The sequence below is a fragment of the Carettochelys insculpta genome, chromosome 8, assembly GCF_033958435.1.
Source record: "Carettochelys insculpta isolate YL-2023 chromosome 8, ASM3395843v1, whole genome shotgun sequence".
In the NCBI taxonomy this organism is placed as follows: Eukaryota; Metazoa; Chordata; order Testudines; family Carettochelyidae; genus Carettochelys; species Carettochelys insculpta.
Genome location: NC_134144.1, coordinates 38,397,811 through 38,421,053, shown reverse-complemented (window position 1 = coordinate 38,421,053; position 23,243 = coordinate 38,397,811). Strand labels below are relative to the sequence as shown.

The 23,243-nt window shown below is 41.5% G+C and overlaps 1 protein-coding gene across 1 annotated transcript in view; it reads right to left on the bottom strand.

The window, feature by feature from the left end:
• STK39 (serine/threonine kinase 39) overlaps positions 1-23,243 on the bottom strand; it is a 179,206-nt gene that overhangs the window by 77,937 nt on the left and 78,026 nt on the right. Inside the window, exon 11 of the mRNA XM_075000805.1 lies at positions 1,277-1,399. Coding sequence (XP_074856906.1) covers positions 1,277-1,399 — 123 coding nt within the window. The remainder of the gene's footprint in view (positions 1-1,276; positions 1,400-23,243) is intronic.

The window sequence follows — 23,243 nt, the reverse complement described above, 5'->3', positions numbered from 1 at the left end:
AGGACCACCTCAACTGGCCCTCCCAACTCCTGACTTCCCCCTTCATCCATATCAGGCCTCGCTGCCGCCAGGGAAAAAACTCTCCCCAGCAGCTAAGGGGCTTGGTGCCACCAGGGAAGGACCACTTCAGCTGGTCCTCCACTGACTCCTCCTCCCACCCCTGGCCCATACCAGGGGGCTTGCTGTTGCCCGGGAAAAGTCTCCCCCAACAGCTAAGGGGCTTGTTGCTGCCAGGGAAGGAACACTAACTGGCCCCCCTACCGCACCCCTGCTTCACCCATTCCAGGGCTTGCTGATGCTGGGGAGAAAAATCAAAAATTCTTGTTTTCCTGCACTTTTCTATGCTCTTTCTTCTAACTTTGGGACCCCACATTAAGACACTCCCCAGCACCAATATAGTGGATAGGGGAACCAAAAATTCTATCTTCCTACATTCTTCTCAACCTAAGAAACATTCCAGGCCCCTGCATTATTTTCAGGGATCACATTTATGCAATGATGGGGGATGCTCAGTGGATGGCTGGCTGAGAATACAGTCGCTGCACCTATGTTGGCAATGTAATGTGGGGGGAAAACAAAACAAAAAACAAACAAACATTCTCTTTCTTCTAATTTTGAGGGTCTCTGCAGATGAAAATGCAATGGGGGAAGATGACATCAAGACCAGCGAACATACCCAGAATGCTACAGGGGTGAGGGAACTGTGGAATAGTTTCCCACATTGCACTACTGCAACAGTCGATGTTAGCCAATTTGTGTGTGGTAGCAATGAGTCGACTTTGTGGGGAGCACGGTAGAAGAGAGGATGGTCAAAAATCAAACCTATATATTCCAGTATTAGAAAAATCAATATAAATAAATTTGATTTTACCGTGTACTGTAGATGTATCCTTATTGAGATAGAGACACACACATCTCCTAAAACTGGTAGGGACCTCAGGAGGTCATCTAGTACAGTCCCCTGCCCTTGTGGCAGCACCCAGCACCATCCCTGGCATCTATTTGCCCCAATCCCTAAACGGCCTCCTCAAGGATTGAGCTCACAACCCTGGATTTAGCAGGCCAATGTGCAAACCACTGAGCTATCCCTCCCCTCAGTCATAGAAGGGAGTCCCAGAAGGAGTGGCGGGGCTCCCTACCCCAGAAATCAGCCACAAATCCAAATCTCTCGCAAAGGGGGAAGGCTTTCAGCCCAAAGGTTGGCCAGGGAAAGATGGGGCCTCGCCACACTATATCAGTTTGCTAGCATGTCAGCAATTAGTAGAAAACAACTTACTTTTTCTTGAGAAAATGCAGCTTTGCCTTCCTCACTCTTTTCATCCAGCTCATCATCACTCCATTCCCAGTCCCCATCTTCCGTCTTATGGAGATGGCCACTAGAGCCAGGTACTCGTCTAACCTATGAAAAATGAAATGAGATGTTGAATTCCTGTACTTCAAAATCCTTACTTGCATTCTGGTAACTAAGCAGACTGTTACTGTATGTACCAGCAGTTCTCCAATGCTTTCATTCTGTAGTTTGATTCAGAGGAGAGTTTTCCATGGATCACCTCTCCTGTTTGTAGTTTAGCTTTTAAACAGTAAGTAATTTTATGTGCCAAAACCACAACTACTTGCAGCTGGAACCTGCAAACAATTACTGCGTATAGCGCTCTCTACTGCGAGTAGCCCCCCTTTCTCTTAAATGGGCTCGTCCATTCAAGGTACTACTCATGGTTAAGGTTATACACACTGTTGTTCACGGTATAAACATTAAACTTTTGGACTTCTGAAGTGGTTATGAGGAAATGTTAGATTGATGGATTAAAATAAAGTTCTACTTTTCTGACTCACACACTATGATCCTTAACATAATATTTTGCTGTGGACATGGAACTGGTTTCATATGGATGACAAAAAACCTCAAAGCAAAAAAGCCCTGACAAGCACAAAAAAAAAAGTGAAAACCTATTAAACATTTCTGACCTTTAAAGTAAGTTTCTCTCTTTATAAATAAGTAAAATGCATTCAGCCTTACTACGAAAACAGAAGGCATGCATGTAGCCCATTGCAGACAGGGTAAATGTATGTATATTAGTCAGCCTAATGAAGCACACACCAGGAGCATCCAGCAGCTAACTCCTAAATCAAAAAAATCTAATACCCTTCTGCAGCCATCTTGCTCTTTTTCTGAACCTGACATCATGCGTGTTTTCCCAGGATTCTGCTCAACCTACTTGAGCAAAACAGAACAGAATCAGACTACTCTGAACCTACCTTGGAAGGCATTTATGAGACTCAGGAGATTGCTAGAAGCACAGCATGATAATCAGCAGCCACACTGGCGTCTGATTATAATCACTTTCCTTAATTACTTCAAATGATCGCACCAAAAAATAAAGAGTAGTCCACAGTGCAGAACTTTAAATGCTTTTGCAGTTAAACACAAGAGAGGAAGTCTTTTTTATTCTTAATGGCCTATTATATTAAAAAGCAAAAAATGGAAAAATTCTCATCTAAAAAAATGAAACATTGCAACAGGAAGTGTTGTATGGGACTAGCCATTTATTTATAAATAATGAGTGGAACTTGTTATGACTGGAGCTTGGGTGGTCACGGCCAGAGTACAAGTCAAGCTGAAAGTCAGAGCCAGAACAAGAGACGAAGGACATGGAACAAAAACAGATCAGGAAAGCAGGAACCAGGAGCAAGGCAGGATCCAGGGACAGGGAAGGAAGACAGGGTCCAATGTATTTGCCAGATAAAGAATTCTCCTAGTTTTGTAGAGCATTCCTGTCTGGGTCCTTCTTTGGGTTTAAATAAGAAGCCCTATTTAAATAGATTCTTGTATTGCTTCAATTATAGTGCAAAGGAAGCCCTCCTGATAGAAATTTAAGTTTTATGGTCTCCCAACTTGGTTAGTTAGTAGTATGCCACTGGGTAAGAGATGGCTGGTACTAGTCAAGTGGGAACTGTGTCCCAGGTTTGAGACCCATGGAGATATGTTAGAATGATGCACGGAAATCACTTTTTGTGCAGTGAGAAATGCCAGATGAGACCTTTTAAAGTGGTCTTTGAAAATAGTAATAATTCTTTGTAGTTATTACTTCCTTACTTACATGCAAATATTTTAGCCTTGATGGTGTCAAAAAGAGTAGCTTTAAAGGTCTACACAACATTTTGTAGAATCTTACAAAAAGATGACAGTTTGATCCAGGTTTCAGTTTAGGTAGGATTTAATGGTAGGTTTTAAATTCATATTATTTCTCAAAAGTAACCATAGTTCAAAACTAGGTGTGCCCTGCTCTGAAGGGCATTATGCATTTATTTAATCCTGCCATAGTTACTGGCACAGCCGCCTGTGAAAGGAAGACAAAGAAGCCACTATCCACAAGAGGTGCTATTCTGCAACAGTGATATAAATAAAGAAAAAGCAAACTCCCATTCAGTCAGGATGGAGGATTTTTGGTTTTGCTTTTTAAAGAGATTATGATCTACATGGAGAGCTAAACCTACGAATCCATGCAATGATGGTTTCTCTCCAGTAGCTGTTTACTGCTAGCTGGAGAGCTACATAGCACAAAGTAATCTGCAGGGGAGTTTAAAAATATTGGAGTGCAACCACTGCATTCTAATGTCACACTACACATAGTACCTATCTGGCTTGACAACGACCAAACCAAACCAAAAGCAAGTTTAGAACAGCTTCCAAAAAACCATGCAATCCTCCTGTTAATACAATGCAGAAATTGCTGTGCTACCCTTTTTAAATACAGGCTTAGAGACAGACAAACAAGACTATTATTATTCTTTAAAAGCTGCACAGAAAACTGAAGATACCCACACTACAAGCCCAAATTTACACTTTTATATTTATAAATATATTTATAATCAACTATATTTTTCAGACATGTTATTTCTGTATTTTCAACATCCACTTTTTGAATCTGACATGCACTACACCTTCTGTGTTTAGCATGAATACTTACACATACATTTTCAGTTGTTCAGAGAACCTCTTATAATGGGAGTTTAGTGATATTGGGCATAGGGCGGTAAGCCTAAATGAAGAATGAGTGTACTGCAAGTTTTTCAATGATTGATTTTTAAGAAGTAAACAAACGAATGCCTCAAGGAAAAAAATTATCATCAAAATATGGTGTTCAGCTGAATAATGTTCTTGAAACACGCCTGAAGGCAGAATAAGTGCAAATGGAGGCCAATAGGGATCAGCTGGATGTGAAAGATCACAGAACCTATGTTTATGTGAAAGAAAATAGGAACTTCAGCTACAACAAAAACCTCACACTGCACCAAAAGAACCCAAGCCAAAAGGTCACTTTCAAAGACAGCAATTGTGCACAATTTCTGAACAAAATATTTTAATATGCCATGAGAGCTTAATTTATGTTCACAGCATCCGGATTTTAAACTTTATTTTGCCAGAACCAAGTGTGGCTTGATAAACTCTAGGCAAGCTCAGTTTTAGCTTAAACTAGAGTCTTTTTAATGGACATGCTAACAAGAGGTACCAGTGAACTTGTTTAAGTGGGCTGGAGGTTAAAAAGTGAGCTGCATGTCTGTTTCCCTCTTTCACACAACCTTACAACTGGCAATATCACATACGGATTGGAGCTAAGCTAAGTAAACTGCCCGTTGCAAGAAGAACATTATCTATCTTGAGACGTAAAGTGAACATTGTGCAGCCTCCACACCTTCAACCACATCAGTTTTGCTGTATTTCTAAATTTGACACCGTCGCATTATACAATTGTACACATATGCACAAAATAAATTTAATGTATACTGAGGTGGACCTGGCCCTATTAAACTGCCAGGCTCCAAGGCAACTGCCCGCTTAGCCCTCCTCCCCTGTTGTCAGCCCTGCACATCCATCACAGAGCTTCTGTCTGAAACTGTGACAACCAAAAGACCAATTAGTCATCATATATTTAAGACACTGGATAGTTTTCTAAAATATATGATCCAGGAATCATGGGGATAGGGGGGCAGAGTTTCTCTCGGTGTTACACAAGATGTCAGACTATATGGCTGATCAACAGTCCTTTCTGATCTTGGAATCTATGGATCTAAAATACCTGTCTGTTCTCAAAAGTGCCATCTACTAGACCAAATATGTTGATTGTGGAACTCTTTTCTCCATAGAATCACTTTCAGATCTGGCTCCCCATTTACCTGCCATAAATGTTAAATCGTTCTCTAGTATTGTGTCATACTCAGGTCAGCAGTCTCCCTAGACTTGGGCTCACAGATCTGGTATTGGGGAGTGTGAGAGCCTGAGTACTGCTGTAATGCAGATCACACCTCAGACATTTTCAAGCATGGATGCAGCTGAAGTCAGGGTTGCCAGACTCCATCCGGACAGTCTGCCAATGCTACCTCTCCATCCCCTGTAGCTGTACCTAGCCACCACTTCACTCCCCGAACTTCCCATTTTTTCCCCATGAACCAGAAGCAGCCTGTGCAGTATTTAACCCTTCATTCATTTCCCATTCAACATCCAAGGCTCACGTGCATTACCATGGCCAGCACTAGGAAATGCTGCATTCAGTGTGCTGCTAGCCGGCCATAAGGACATCCATGGATTCTGGTTAGCCCCTGATGTGAGTTAAGCAAGATGTCCAACTTCAGCAAGAGCACAAAAAATTATCAGATCTCCGAAATTACATCCAAGCCGTGGTGGGAACAGATGGGACAGTTAGAGTAGAGAGTGATCAATACCTGAAGATGGTGCAAGGATGTTAACTTCCCACATTCCCACCTCTTTTACAAGGACTATCACTAGGTACTGCAGGAATCACAGAGCCCACAGTACTGCAAGCCAACATGCAGAGAAGAGATGGAACCCAGCTAATGTCCTCTTGGCCTCTGGAGGCCGAGGATCAGCCATCAGATTAAATATGAGAAATAACACAAATTGGTAACCAAAAAGCAGCGTCCTCTAGGACTGCAATAGGGAAAGTGACTCTCTCTATAAAAGTGTCATTGGATGGGAATGGGGGTCCCAGCTTCTCTGGGAAACTATAGTCTCAGTCCCTGGAATGTGCCTTACCTGTGCATCCAGTCTCTCTGGACATGAATCTGCCTTTGTGGGAGCATAAAGATTTTATTTATTTATTTAACTCATATGCTCCTTGCAGAAGGCAAATTATAGCCACAAGCCCTTCAATGGCCCCAGGACAGTTTTGAAAGCCCATTCTCTCAGACTCAGCGATAGTTTCAGATGCATTTACCATCTGTGTGTGCACCACAATCCTGATTTCGTACAAACCTCATCCAGAATCAATCCCACAGTTAATTTTCCCCCAGTCTCTCAAATCCTCTCTAAAAATCATGGAAGAGTCTTTAAGTATGAATAACAAACCTAATAATTTAGGTCTATATTGGGTTTAGTCATAAGAGGCAGTATTAAAACTTTGTCCTTGTGCAAGGATGGTATATTTTAGAGTAACATTACTCAGAGTGAGGGAGAGCGAGGAAGGGAAAACAGCAAAAAAGCAGAGAGATTCCAATTTGGGTTCCATTATCTTCAAAGAATAAAAGCCGTTTGCAGTACAGGAGGCAAACTGATTTGTTACTTTAGCCAATAAAGAAAACAATGAAACCCTTCAGTTTCACAAAGGCAAATTAACATGTATTAGGAAACATGTTTCACATAAATCAGAAGAGTGTGCAGGGAATAAAAAGTGAATTTGAATGGCTGGCATTTAAACTGTACCCAGCACAAAAGCAGCTCAGCACATTGTAATCTGCAACCGAAAGCAGTTTGTGGGAGAGGGGAGGGGAAAAAAAAAAATATATTAACAAGCTGCTGCCAACATCACCACAGCTGTGGAAGAAAGGAAGACAATATGAATGTCAGCTGGTACTGAGAATGCTTGGACAAATTAGGGAGCGGAAAAAAAAAAAATCAAGCCTATCACAAAAAATATTAAAAAGCCAAATTATCCAAAGAAACAATAACAAGTTTCTGCAGGGGTTGGTCCTCCTGTTCATGCTTTTGCTAACCAAAGAGAAAAATACGTATTCTAAAGATATGCAGCAGAGCTAGAACGGAATTTAGAAAGTTTTATAAAGAGGTGATAGCAAAGAATGCTTATAAAATAATCTAATAAATTTAGAGGATTCAGACACCCAACATAAAGGTCTACATAAAGCATTCAAGCAAACAAGATTACACACGAAGACAAACAAGGACTTCATGCAAAGACGAACATCATCATCTTCGGACTTGTCAGAAGCTAACCCCACCTAAATAATCCAGCAAGAATTCCAGTGTCGTAAAATGAAAGCTGCACACAAACAGAGACTTAGTGATCAGGAGATTATTAGCACAAGAGATAGTTGGAATATTTAATTCTCACTAAGTTGTCTTCTAATATTGGATTGACTTTCAGTATGCAGACCTCTAACAGGAGGTCTCATTATTGAACAATTTTCAAAAAGTAAAAAATTGGAGAGGGGGAAGGAGCAGAGCACACTTCCTAGTAAGTTCTTTGCACACTTACTACTAATGGCCATCCAAACCGTCCAAATATTTATAGACACCTTTATTAACTTTCACTTAAATTTCTGTTTATAAAATACATATGAAGATATACAGAACTGGAATAAAGCTATATTATGTAAAAATACATTGCCATTTGGGTACTTTAGATGAGATGTGATGTGATCAACACCACATTAATGAACAGAAGTCATTCTGCTACTGAAAAAAAACACACACACACACACACACACACACACACACACACCATGCACTTTATGCTGCAATTACAGAAGGCTGGATTTAGCACATCTCTTTTTTGTTTTCTTTGAAAGGAGGGTTTTAGGTTTCCAATAAGCAAGTTAAATGACTTATCATTAAGACAACTCACACTCACTATGCTGATCATGAACTACATGATCAGACACTTGTTTCTGTTTCCTTAGGATAGATTCCCATGTAGGGTATGTAAGATTTGCCAGATAAGCTAGGCTATAGTTTGATCTCTGTGTCACATTAGCAGTTCACTACTTACTGTATCCATAACTCTTCAGGCCTAACACATACTGCACTTAGCACATTATTAAATTTGTACTGTATGCAAACAGCTAACACCACAGGTTCTTGTCTGATACATATATCGGTATGTACACAGAGCTATGGACATGTGCTAGAATTATGTTCTTAAAATGTGTTTGGCAAGGAATGCATAAGCATTCTGCCTTAGACAATGGAACATGTATTTGCTTGTCTGACTAGCATGGGTGTCATGCAGACACAATGAAAGGACATGCACGTATGAGGTAAACAAAGCCATCCAACTAGCAAATGCGGGAGTATAAATATATTGCTAGAGAATGCAGGGGAGTAACCAGGAAGGTGAAAACACAATTGGAACTGCAGCTAGCAAAAAAACGTGAAAGGTAACAAGAAGGGTTTCTACAAGCATGTTAACAATAAGGGGGTGACTGAGGAGGCTGAGAAAGGTAACCTGGTGACAGATGCGCATAAAGCTGAACTACTCAGTGGTTTTTTTTCCTCTGTCTTCACAGACAAGGTCAGATTCTAGACTACTGCACTAGGCAATGCAGCATAGGAAGGAGGTGGGCAGCCCTTGGCGGGGAAAGAACAGGTTAAGGGCTGTTTAGAAAAGCTAATCCACAAATCCATGGGTCTGGATTTAATGTATTCAAGGGTGCTGAGGGAATTGGCAAAATGTCATTGCAGAGCCTTTGGCCATTATCTTTGAAAACTCGTGAGATTGGGAGAGGTCCTGGATGATTGGAAAAAGGCAAATGTAGTGCTCATCTTTAAAAAAGAAAAGCTAATCCAGCAAACTATAGACTGGTCAGCCTTATCTCAGTCCCTCAAAATAGCATTCCTCAAGGAATCCACTTTAAAGAACTTGGAAGAGGAGAAATGATCAGGCATAGTTAACATGGATTCACCAAGGGCAAGTCATGCCTGACCAATCTGATCAGCTTCTACGATGAGGTAACCAGCTCTAGGGACATGGGGAAGTCAACGGATGTGATATACCTTGACTTTAGCAAAGCTTTTGACACAGTCTCCCACACTAAAATTGCCCATAAGTTAAGAAAGTATGGATTGGATAAATGGACTGTAAGATGGATAAAAAAAGCTGACTAGATGACTGGGCCCAACTGATAGTGATCAATGGCTCCATGTCTGGTTGGCAGTTGGATTCAAGTGGAGTGCCCCAAAGATCAGTTCTAGGGTCAGTATTTTTCGACATCTTTATTAATGACCTGGATGAGGGGATGGATTGCACCCTCAGCAAATTTGCAGATGACACTAAGGTAGGGGGACAGGCAGATACACTGGCAGGTAGGGATAGGGTCGACAGGGACCTAGATAAACTGGTGGATGGGGCCAAAAGTAATCTGATGTTCAACAATGAGAAGTGCAGAGCCCTGCACTTGGGACAGAAGAATCCCAAACATTGTTACAGGCTGGGGACCAACTAGGTGTGTCTATACTACCAAGTTTTCTCTACCGAAGAGGCATTCTGTTGACAAAACTAGGAAGCATCCACATTACAAATGCGTTCTGTTTAGAATCTGTTGACAGAACACAACCTTTTTCATGGAAGAGTTGTCCTGAAAGTTTGAGGCATGGTGCCTCTGTAGACAGAACAGTAGTGTAGATGCTCAGAGGGTGTTGACGGGGAGCCTCTATTAGGTGTGGACGTGTTCTGTGGACAGAGGTTCTGTGGGCAAAACTGTTGAAAGTGACTTCCGTAGACAGAACTTGTAGTTTAGACACATCTACTGGCTAAGCAGCAGTGAAGCAGAAAAGGACCTGGGGTTTACAGTGGATGAGAAGCTGGATATGAGTCAACAGAGTGCACTTGTAGCCAAGAAGGCTAATGGCATATCAGGGTGCATTAGGAGAAGCATTCACAGCAGATCTAGTGAAGTTATTATTCCCCTGTATTTGGCACTGGTGAGGTCACATCTGAGTATTGGGTCCAGTTCTGCTCTGCCCCCAGTACAGCAAGGATGTGGCTGCATCAGAGCGGGTCCAGCAGAGGGAGCTGGAGCACTTGACCTACGAGGAGAGGCTGAGGGATTTGGGCCTGTTTACTTTGCAGAAGTGAAGAGTGAGGGGTGATTTAACAGCCTTCAACTTTCTGAATGGGGGCTCTAATGAGGATGGAGAGAGGCTCTTCTCAGCAGTGATAGATGGCAGAACAAAGAGCAAGGGTGTCAAATTACAGAGCGGGAGGTGTAGGTTGGATATTAGGAAAAACTATTTCACCAGAAGAGTGGTGAAGCACTGGAATGCGTTGCCTAGATAATCTCCATCCTTAAAAACCTCTAAGCCCTGGCTTGACAAGGTCCTGGATGGGATGATTTAGCTGGGGTTGATCCTGCTTTAGGCAGAGGGCTGGACTAGATGACCTCCTGAGGTCCCTTCCAGCCCTGGGATTCCATGATTCTATGAGACAGCCCCTGGACTACAAAGGAATGGGATCTGAACATCTTATGATACACTGTTGAACCAAGGGACTGTGTACAGTAATACGGTACTACAAAAATTTATGAGTAAGGTCTTTTATGAAAGCCTAGGATGCAGTATTGATTAATATAATCATAAACTGTATGTATTAACTATGTGAGAAACAGGAAGTCTTTGTCTACACCCCATATGCATGTCACACAAGAATTTTCAGGACCACCATTTTAGCAGTTTGTATTGGATACTATACATTATATATACATACCTTTTAGATACAGCTTATGGCAGCAGCGTGTTCAGTGTATCACATCAGGCCTGACAATTGTTGACAAAATAATGAACTACTAATGGGTCACTGTCACACTGTCCCATGGACACTGACACACTGCCCACCGATCACCCAGGCCAATAATAAAAAGTGCCAGAATACTAGACATTTGAAACTAGATCTCTTACAACCCTGTGCCTGCTGTGTTCCCATGAGTTCTGATCCACAGCTATCCATAGTTCTGCCAACTTCTCTCCACAATTTTTGGACCACACCACCATACAGCTGTGGCTCCATTTCCCCTCTCTGTTCCAGAGGCTCACCACTCTCGGCCGTCTTCCCTGTACTCAGCAGGGCACTGGCCCACAGCAATTTATCTACCTCTGCTAGACTCCCACTGCTTCTAATAACCCATGCCAAAGCCCTACTCAGCACTTTGTTTTCTCAAGGAGGGTTTACCTCCTAGACCACTGAGTCTGGCTATTGCAAGCATGTACCTCAGACTTTTGGCTAAACCTCAATACATTATTATAGAAGACACCTCCAGAAAATGGATTTCCTACACTTCTGGTGCAAAAATCCCAAAATAACCCTCAGAGTCCCCAGTGACACATGGTAGAAACAGAGCTCTAAGGTCTATCATGCCCACCTTGGTTTGTCTGGTAGCTTCTGACCAGGCATACCATTTTGTCTTTTCTTCTGGGCCCCACAGCTGCAACCTGATCTCTCTTCTGTCTGAGCTGGCTGAGTCTGTCTTGGTCAGGTTACTCCAGTGCTACCACCTCTCTGATATCTGGCCTATTTGGCCTCTCCTAGCATTGTATCCTGAAATAGCATCTGCTGTGTAGACATAACATCATTTTAGCTTTCACTGTTCAGAGTCCATGCAAAACATGCCCTTAGTCCACGACTATATCTAGTTTAGCCTATATCTCAGACAGTTCAGACAGCCTGGCTCACAGATGGGTTACTACAAAGGAAAACTTGCTGAACAGCGTGACTCCTGCCACACTTCTTCAGTGGTGGTGAATTTCATTTTCCAGGCTTGCCAGTGAAATAACTTCTCACCATTACTAAATTCATGTTAGGAAGAGAACATTTTCTATAAGGATGTGTCTGTAATCAAGAGTTAGGATTCTCAATAGGAAAGACATTATCCATCAATAAATAGTACTGAATAGAAAGTGCTGCTGTCTAGCAGGGCAGACCAATTAAAGATTAGAAAAACCACTCACGATTAAGTGCCTGCAGTTTATGGTTGGGGTTAATCTCTGAAAACCCTTTTCCACAATGATCACTAAAGGACTTGCCAACACAATTTTTGTATTTACAGCTTTTTGCATCAGGGTCCTGCCATGGCATCATCACACCAACCAACGTGAGGGTGCAATTTATGGTTACTCTAGGGCCCCTTTATACAGCTCCAGTGATGCAAATGAGAGACTTTGTATAACTGAGAATAGAAGCCTATTCATCACTCTAATCAAAGATTTGATGTACCACTCATTGATGCGGGGAAGGGTGTTTGCAGCATCCCAGCCATCCTTTAGTGTTGGTAGCTTACTGAAGGTAATACGCAGTTCAAAAAGGGATAAATGACACGACATATATGACATATTCACTGTCTCACTGCTGGCATGTTCAAACAGATCCCATGATGCAGCAGCATCTAATTGGCATAGCAATGAAGAGCCCTGGCGGAATGATATTTGTGAATGTATGCTACATTTCAAAGTTAAGTCAGGCTTGAAGTGTGTACATAAATTCTGGCTTGTATAAAGGGAATTACAAGCAAAACCAGACACCAGCTCTTCGATTCACTAATGTATTCCAGAAGTTGCAGAAATCCTAGCTTAAAAACTAACACATTTATTTATTAGTTAATGAGCTTTTGTGGGTAAGACCCACTTCTTTGGATTTGGAGTAGACAGAATCCAGGGTGTATATAGAGGGGGGAGAGGGAGGGAGGAAGGAGCAGAAAGGGTTGTGGGGGAGTCACCTGTCATGAATAGGATCAGTGGAAGAAGTAAATTAAGTGGGATGTGTTCCACTTGGATATTCGCAAGAATGGCACACATCCCACTTAATTTACTTCTTACAGTGGTCCTATTAGTGACACTGCCCCCCTTTTCCCCTCCTCCCAACTTCAAAAACCATAGAAAATAAATAAATTTGTTAGTATTTAAGGTGTTAAGGGACTGCTTGTTTTTTTGTGAAACTACAGACTACCACGGCTACCCCCTCAGAAAGATTATACAACTATGCAAATTTAATTAAAATTTAAAATGCATGCTCTGATAATTGACAGCAAATAGGCCAAACCATATGGGAGGTGATTTTCTGAAATTAGTTGGGACACCAAAAGGAATTTGAATATTTCAGTATTTATGGACTTTTGAACTTCATAGAATGGCCGCCAGGAGACTACTCTGTCAAGTTCTTTCCTGTAATAAGGCTATCTTCTGTTTGTTAATCATGAAAGGAATTAGCTTTTCTCTACATATTTCAGGATGTTTATTCACATAGCTGATTATATTCAGGACATCTTGAATATGGGATAAATCTGGCCAAGAATTGCAGTCTTAGTCATTTAAAAATTATCAATTCTGTCTCACATTGACCAAATTAGTAGATTTATCTTTACCCACAGGCTCATTTTTGAAATCTGATATGATAATATATGCAGCATTTGTTATGTTAACTATTTTACAGAACGATTCATGCAAGAATTAGGACATCATAAAAGCATTTCTAACTTGGGCTCATACCATTGGTACAAGACATTGCTTCTATAGTATATGCCATCTATAGGAGCGACCTCATCAAAGACACATATCCCAGCTTGTTCAGGGATTTCTGCCTTTTACCATTTGTGTAAAAGACTAATACACAAACACGAGCATTTCAGTAAGACACTCAGAAAATATAAAGGCACGCAGGTACGGAATATCTGACAATACAAGTTGTTTCCAGGCCAAGATCTGTCCACACAACCACCACCTCTAATGCTATTGGGAAACATTCTCCGAGGGACAAGTTTTGTCCTTTGAGTTAAATCCGTTTGTTAGTGAAATATTACAAACATACACAAACAAGGGCATGAACAAACGGATTCCACTCAGAAAGGGGCGCAGATGGAGAAACACACATACATTGCTGAGTACCATACCAGTGCTACACTAGCAAAAAAACAAAAAGAAACAAAGGGAGGGAGAGAATGAAAAGGTGAAAGGGTGATTTTAGTTTCCATCTTCTAGGAATTATGTTACAGTATTTAAATTACTTGGCATTTTCACCTCCCCTTGAGTATTACATTATTCCCCTAAGTCACTACGGCACAGTTGAGGTTCATTAGCTGCAAATCACAAATAAGGCCATATGGAAAACACCACTTTCCTTTTTTCCTTTTAAGGCCTTCTCCTCCTCTTTCTCCCTCCCCAACTTCATTAAAAGCAGAGTCTCAAACAATACCACTTACACATTTCTGCGCAAGCAGGGGTAGCGAGCACAGAGGTCCATGTACTGTATTAGTAAATCAGAACCGAGATGGAAATCAAACACTACCTGTGGACATAAATAAAATATACTATGCTAGAACCAAGCACACAGCACAAAGTCTGATTTTAATTTTGAGACAGGAGGTTTATGGTGCAAACCCAGCATCACCATGGGCCCTAGCCTACCTCTTCTGCAAGCCTGGTGCATGGCAATTCAGTGGAGAGCTGCCACTACGGCATCACACTCTTACCTTGCCTTCATGGAAGACTTTTTGTAGGGGAGTCCTGTATTGAGCTGGTCTGGCCACATAGGCAGCCCCCTGTAGTCTTAGTCTGAGGAAGGAGAGTTAATGTTCGCACACTCAGCATGAAAGCCACTCACTTCTTCCTCAGTTCCATGAAACCCTATTGGGAGCTACCCAGTGAGTGACAACAGACTCTAGGCCCAGGGCAAAGATGGCTAGTGCCTCTGTTGTTGGTGACCACCTCCTCTTTATCAAATCCCCTCCTCCTTGATGGACGTGACAGAAAAATTAACTGTCCTCTCTCAGGGTGCAACTCACATGCCTGACGAACAAGTTCTCCATTTGCATTTTACTGGGACATCTATCCTACTCTATGAAGGTTCGTGGTGCCTAGGGAAATTTTTGAGCATGCACAAAATTACATCTTTCTTCATCCAGTATTCAGGGGCTTATTTTTTATTTATTTATTTTATTTTAAAATTGTGGACAGCCTAAGACAAAGTACAAGGTCCTGCATTTGCTCTGAAGGCAGCAAGATTCACGATCGTCATGATCTCTTCTAAGAGAGTGTTCCAGATTAGCAGGCAAGCTGCTGAGAAGGCTGTATCTCCCATGGACCGAGTCAATGGCTATCCTGTTCCAGATAAAAAGTGTCAGGTTGGAGAATACAATTAGTTGTCAGACTTGTGCACCCAAACTGAAATAATGACCTCTACAAATGGCACTAACGTGTGAAAATGTTGGGAGAGGTTTTCATTCTTTTTGTTTTAAAAGAGGATAACTGAAGTTCTTTTACTCGGAAGTGTTTGTTTCTGGTCCCATACAATCAGTAATATAAGATACAAACTTCTGTTGGGTGTAAAAGTATGTTCCTGTTTATACAACCTCTCAAATGAAATATTCATGGTTAAATTTTAATTTAAAAGTTAGGCACAAATATGTTAATGAAAATATTTATACAACCCTAGATTTAATTATGGCAATTAGGAGAAAGACTATAATTTAAAGAAACACTGAGGGAGAATCCTTGCTTTACAGGCTGTATTTCTGAGTACACACAATGTAAAATGGAGAGTGAATGGATCAGCAAGAACAAGGGCAAACATGGACAGGCTGGAACCAGGAAAAAAAAAAGAGAGACCAAAAATAAGCAGAAAGAGGAGGCAAACAGCGGAAGTCTAATTGCTCCTACTGACTCAATCACCACTACGACAATCTACTTCTCTTTTGCTTCTCCAACCTCCTCAACTCCCTTCCCGTTAACTGACAGCATGCATTACACTCCTTACTCCACCCTCACTTCAACAGAGTGGTCAGAGCATTAGTACAGCATGGCGATATTCTACACGGCTAAGCAAAAACCTGTCACACAAGTCCCCAGGAAAGATAGAACTCTAGCGTAGCAATGAAGTGCTGCAACGACACATGCATTTGCGCACAACAGAGATGGAGGGACCTTGCCACAGCAGCAAGGATATACAGCATTTACATTTAATTACAATGATTAGAATTGGAAGATCTTTACCACTCACTCACTCAGACAATTACCATTTTCATACTCTGCCCAGGGGACACTATGGCCACATCCACACAGTCCAGGTAGTCAACTCCACTGCCAGCAGACTTATTCTAAGAAGGTTTCTGGAAATTGCAAATAGCTTCCTATTTGCATAGCCACATGAGATTTCACTTTCGGCAGAGGGGTGTGCTGGCAGGGAAGAGGCTGTATAGATGTGCCTCTGCCAGCTAAACCCCCACTCTGTTGCCAGTCTCTTATGTCTTTCAGAGCAGGGTTTAGTCAGCAGAGGCACACCTACAAGTGAAGGTTGGAGAGAGCTGACGACCCAGGACAAGTAGATGTGGCCTGTGATAAACCAAGTGGAGCAAGAGACCAGGTAGAACCTATGAATGGAGAAAAATTACCCATGGAAACTAGAACTAGCTAAAGATAATAAGGGCAAACGTACGCTTTAAAAACATTTAGGTGGGTAAAATTACATTGCTCAAGTATATGTATTTTTCATACCGATGAGCGACAGTAATACCAAAGTCATTTAGTAGTGTAGACCTGCCTTAAGAACAGGACATGAGGTGGATAGTGAGGTTTCTACTCTGAAGACAGACATAGGAGATCCTGCCCTACTCCCCCAAAATATTCATCTATTGCCAGTCTCTCGCACGAGGGAAAAAACATTAATCACTGTTCACCTTGCACTAGGGAATAAACAAAAAACCTCCAACTGTAACCGTTCTGTAACTTTTTGAACAAACTACTTTTGTCAGTCTCCATAAACGGATTTGCAAGACTTCAAGCTTCCAAGAGATTCCCACATCCCCGTATCTCCTTTTACAGTACGAGGGCTTCCAAAATGAGAGCTCATGGAGCTCTCAGCTTTCTCAAGTAACTGAAGTGACCCCAAGTTTAATGCCCTACCTTAAAATTTAGCAGTTATAACTACTTAATGCAGTGTGCTAAGGGGCACTTAGTATCCATACTATGCACTTCACTAAATACAGAAGGCCTGAGAGTTCTTTGAAGCATCAGGCACTCTTAGCTGAGAAGGGAAACAAAGACAAAGATTTAGTCATAGTTGGTGGCACCCTTGACAGTTGCTGCGCTGTCTCTTAGGGATTAAAGACTAACAAAACACTCACCTCTACTGTGTTGCCAGGGCACTTTGAAAAAGTTAACATCTCTGGTTTCACTACTTGTGGAAGTAGCTGCAGCAGAACAGATTACTCATGAAGAAATTACCTGTTGCAACCATGCACCTTTCTACTCATTGGCACCACAAAAGATCACAGTCAATAGCTTTACAAACAAAGTGCCATAGAAGAGGTTCTTGCTTCCCCCAAGCAAACAAGGGAATGTTGAATCATGAGATTAACGGTAAGATTAAGGAACCTTTGTATGAGTACTAACCTTTGTATTCGTTGGAACAAGAGAGTGCCATTGGCCCCCTTCATTTTCTCTAATCAATCCAACTAATGTTTCTCCATGTCAGTTCTACTACATAAAATTCCACTACTGTCATTTTAAAACCAAAAAGCCATCCAAGTCCCCAAATCATATTATTTCATTGAAAAATTTCAGCTTTTGGGCACAAACGTGTCATTGTGTGAAGGAGGAATTTAAGTCCTTAGGGTTGTGGAGATTGGAATTCTTTGGAAAAAAGACAAAACAATCCCAGTCTTGTGTTCCCTCCTCCCCACCCCACACACAGCCTAAATCCAGCAATCTCAAACTAGCTATTCTCATGGCACCCCCTAATGGCTAATTCATGCATGTGAACAAAGACTTTCATTTGTTTTTCCCAGCTCAAAGGTAGCACAACCTGTCGGCTAAGAGTAGGATGGGAAAGAAACCAAAATTAAAAGGGGCAATTCATTGCTCAAACACACAGCTCGGTCAAAGATGGATGACCTAGACCTGGTAGCTCTAGAGACCCATTTCCCAGCCACTCCTATGAATAAATCAGAGAGTGATTGTGAATCACTACCAAATATTTTTATTTAATTGGGAAGTAATTGGAAATTTATATTCCAAATTTTCCAAGCTCCTTCACCATGCTTTACCCTTCAGACTACACCTGAGAGACAAAACCAGCCAAGCTTTCTCAGAAAATATAAAATGATGGAAGTTGAATGTGGCCTCACTTACAGCCTTCACTACTAGTCATTACCTTCTAAGGGCCTGATCCACGAAGCAATACAAGTACTCGATAATCCTGGCACCAGTTAACACTAGAACACCCAATGATTGTAATAGGGCCACCCTACGAGACATAATGCTTCCTACACTATGTACTACATCTGACCACAAGCACTACGCCCAATCAAAGGTAAAATTTAGGGAGAGCAGGTGGGCTGCAGCCATGCGTCTCAGGACGTTGCTGTTCTTCCTGTTCCCGTAGCTATCAGGGAATGAGGGAAAGTATACAGCTTGCTTGAGATCCTTTCACTCTCGGCAAGTGAAGGGAGGGGACAGAGGAGTAAGTGATGCAAGCTGTGCACTTTCCCCTCATTCCCTGCTTGTGAGGGGAAGGGAAAGATGAGTAGGCAGTGTTCCAATACATGCAGCAGTCACCCTCCTCCCCCCCCAGGTGTGTGACCTTGTGCCCAATCATGTCTTATTTTGGATCAGGTCCTAAAAATATGGCCTAGGATGATTGCTGAATGCAATCTGAACTGTAACTTTTTATGACAGTCACTGTTATATTAAAGCTCAGAGGTTTGAGGAGGCTGTTAAGTGTCATACCTGAATTCTTTCACATGCTACTGAAAGAGCAAAAGGAAAGGTCTACTCCCGCTTGCATACATCACAAGAGCTCAAAATCCGAGTTCTGCTTCTATATGTGGATTTGATAACATTTGCCAAAGTTCATCTTTTTATTTTATAAGCCAATTCAAATGAAAGCTCTAGTACAACTGACATTTTCACAATACCCAAAAATAAACACGGAGACAGTTTGCAAAGTGAATGTATCTGAATAATCAATTAGAAAGAAGCCTTTTTTCTGATTAATACAATAGTATTTAACACCCCAGAACCAAAAGACTACCCAAACAATGCTTTCTGTAACTATATTTATTTTCATGTTAATGTACAAGACAATACACTGCATTCTCACCTTGCATTCAAACCAATGTAACACAAATACACTGCTGCCCTCTGCTGGACATATCACTATATGGTTCCAGAGAGCCAGAAGTCCTGTAGCAACTTAAAGATATGGGTTCTATATGGCTAGAAAACCAAACCTTTGACAACTCAGGTGTTTACTTGCTTTTTGATTAAACTTTGCATTCTATATGCATCTTTGCATGTACATTTTGAATACACCCAGCTCAGCAGCAGTCTTCTTCCCAAGCCTTAAATAAGCAGAGTTGCCACACAATATTTACAGACCTACTATTCCAACACGGCCCATTTCAACTTCTGCTCTTCTTGCCACCTAGGAGTTTGTTCCTATCAACCCCCCCAAACATTCAGCCCATACTAGATTTTTCCGTTTTTTAGAGAGGACTATTTTTCAGTTACAGCCCTTCTACCACTGGCTATTTCATTCCTTTAATGTCCAGTTCTACTTCCCCAGCAAGATCCCACCCCACCCCATCGCTTAAACAGCATTTCCAGCCACACAAGCCAGGTCTCAAAAAGTCAAGTTTAGTTTGTTTTTCAAAGAAATGAAAATGAAATGTTTTTGCCTTCTTTTGGTTTCTGAGCCTTTAAGGCGTACTTGGGTCACCTTTCCAAACTTCTCTACAACCATAAACATTAAAAATCGACTTCATTGTTTTTTTACATAAAGATCTCTGCTTTTGTCACTACTTAACTCTAGAAGCTGGTGCTTTAAGTATACATACACATGCCTACACTATGTGGCTTGCAATAAAATAGTGACAGCAGTCAACCCTGCAACTTCAACTGCAATCCCTTCTGGATCTCATCACCACCCAAACCTATTGCCAGTTTAACAAAAATGAACACAGAAACAAAAGTACCATAGGAACCCCTCTTCTCACACTTTCCACACTCATTTTCCAACCGTTCGCATCTCCAGATTACTTTTTGGAATGAGCAGAGGTTCTTTGATGGGCCCCCAGGCCAACTTAAACAGCTGCAGTGACATGTACCACCACCCCCTTTCACAGCCCATGAGGGAAACAGTAGATGAAGACAACCTACAAAATTTGAGATAACTTAGTGTTAACTGAGTACACGCATGTTGAGCAACATCTTTTCAGTATGGCCTCTTCTAGAACGAAGGGACTGAGGGCTGTCTGACTTCATAGAGGAGAAAAGGGCTACAGAGCTGTCCAACCTCCAGCGCCCTCATGCAAATCCAGCATAGGCAGTGACACTCAGAACATCGTGTCGCTGTTTGGTGGCCTCCACATGAGAAGTTGATGGTTTCAGTCTAGTTCTTTAGCAGTAGGGTAACCACAACTAGAAACCTCACCGTAACTGGTACCTTTCACAAGCCAGAAGCCAGGGACTTAACAGTCACAGGAAATTAGCTAATCCTTTAGGCTAGGAACCTCACACAACTGAAGCTATGTCTAGAGTTCGATTCCATGCACCTGGTTGAGACCCATGAAAACGAACTGCCTGGGGGTTCTACACAAGGACATCCATTCCCTGAACACCACAGTACAAATCACTGATGGCCAGATCAATAACCACTCTCTACGGGAAACCCACTGACTGTTACACTTACCTACGTGCCTCTAGCTTCCATCCAGCACACACCACATGATCCATCATTTATAATCAAGCCCTTAGATACAATCGTATCTGCTCTGATCCTACTGACAGAGACCAAAAACTTCAAGATCTCTACCAAACACTAATAAAACTAAATTACTCACCTGGAGAAGTGGGTGGGGGGGAAGAAACAAAAAACACACACACACCACAAAAACAGATTGACAGAGCCAGATGAATACCCAGAAACCAGCTACATCATCAAGATAGGCCCAAGAAAGTCAATAACAGAACATCACTTGTCACTACCTATAGTCCCCAGTTCAAACCCCTGCAACACGTCATCAACAAGCTACAACCTACACTGGAACTTGATGCTATATTCTGAGAGGGCCTAGGTGAGAGGCCTGTTCCCTCCTACAGACAGACAACCACCTAACCAAAAGAAAATTCTCACTATCAACCACATGCCATGCCACAGAAATGCTGATCCTGGAACTTTTCCTTGCAATAAAGTCCATTGCCAATTTTGCCCACATATTTATTCTGGAGACACCATCACTGGACCTAACCACATTAATTACAGGATTAGAGGCTAATTCTCCTTTACCTCAACTGATGTTATTTTTGCTATCATGTGCCAGCAATGCAATGCCTCTCTGCTATGTATATCGGACAAACTGGACAAGCATTTTGCCAAAGAATGAATGGACACAAAGCAGACATTAGGAATCTGAATACACACAAACATGTCAGTGAACATCTTAATGGAGTGGGCCATAATGTGAAAGACCTGAGAATATGTATCTTACAGAGACTAACAGCAGGTTACAAAGGGAAACGTGTGAACTGCAGTTCATGCTCAAATGCGATATGTTGAGGCTTGGCCTAAAGACAGCAATTACCTCATGCATTATAAAGACAGCTTCACACACCTTGATATTCATAGGGATCTCAGGCAGGACACTTAATATTTCACTTGCCTTCTTCTCTCCCCCCTCCCACCTGCCCTGCTTTGCATCCTCTGTACCTGATTTGTCAGTTTTTATTTCAATTTTTTGGATCTCTGTGTTATAAAACTGTCAGTGCTGTACTGCGTATCTCCAGATCTGAAGGGGGTCTGCCCCACGAAAGTTCATCACCTAATAAATCATTTTGTTAATTTTTAAGGTTCTACGTGACTGCTGGTTTGTTTAGTCTAGGACTGGCAGTTGACCCCTGTACTCCTCAGTCTCATGAGAGGGAAGGGAGGTCAATGGGAGAAACTCTTCCATCAACTTCTCTCTGTGCGGATAGCCAGTTAAGTCGATTGTAGCTAAGTCAAGTCTAGCCACACAACTCCTGTAGCTAGAACTGCGTATGTGCAATTGACACCTGCCTAGTGTAGGCTAAGCATAGGACAGGTAACATGAAGCTGCACTGCCACTATCTAACATTAAGCCCTTCCGTAAAGAAAAGGCTTGTTTCAGCTTGTTTCATTCCAGAACTTTTCCAACACCACAAAATTCATTTAGGACTTTGTGCCATTAGACTACACAATACATTTGACATTAGAACAGATGTTCACTGTCATAATCCTCAACAGATTAACCCAAGATACAGCCAGTGCTAAGCATTCAAAGGTCATGAGTCAGGCCCAAAAGTGGTATGAGACTGATTTAAAAAATAATGCAAAGTTTCTGAATAATTAGGGTCTTATTTACCGTGTGAAGCTTGAGCCTATAGAGTTCACATAACTTAAGCTTCTAGAAACTTTTTAGAAAGAACATTCTCAAGCTGTGATTTCATTTCACGAACTGCTGTTTGAAAAGAATAGTCTCCAAACTACCCTGAATTTCATAATATAATTGCAAAAATATTTGTAATATTGTAGGATTTAGACATATGTTTATGTCAGTATACATATAAATCTGTTCTTAATGTCAATCATATAAGACTCAAACCAACCACAATGGAGTCCACCAGAGCTACTGCTAGAAACATCTAAAACAAACTCGAGGCAGCACTGGTACTCAGGAGACAATCACTGTTTCAAGAAGAATAGTGACAGAGGTAGCTATGTTAGTCTGTATTCTAGCAGAACAAAAAAGCAGTCATGTACCACTTTGAAGACTACCAAATAATTTATTAGTCTTCAAAGTGCTACATGGCTGCTCTTTTGTTTTGACTGTTTCATGGAACATAAGGTGGAAAAACATCACCTATGGGTTCTTAGGCTGAAGATAAACACATAAGGGCTTTTAAATCCCGATGGACATCATTCAATGGCTGCCACTTATTGCTGTATGATATAAAGTCACTTGATCTTGAAGTGCAGTGGAATAGAGACCCTAACATTGGTCAAGGATAGCTTCAAAACTCTAGGGGGTTTGTTTACAGGATTGATTTGGTTCTGCAAGTTCAAGATTTGAGGTGACTCAAGTTCAAACACACACAAAGTGAGTGCCATATTAGGAAAAAACAGAAATCTGCTATTTTATTTTTTTACATATCTTATGACAGGAATTAATTCCACACATGTTCCAGGGCAGCTTGGCTCACAGCAATCCTCTCCCTG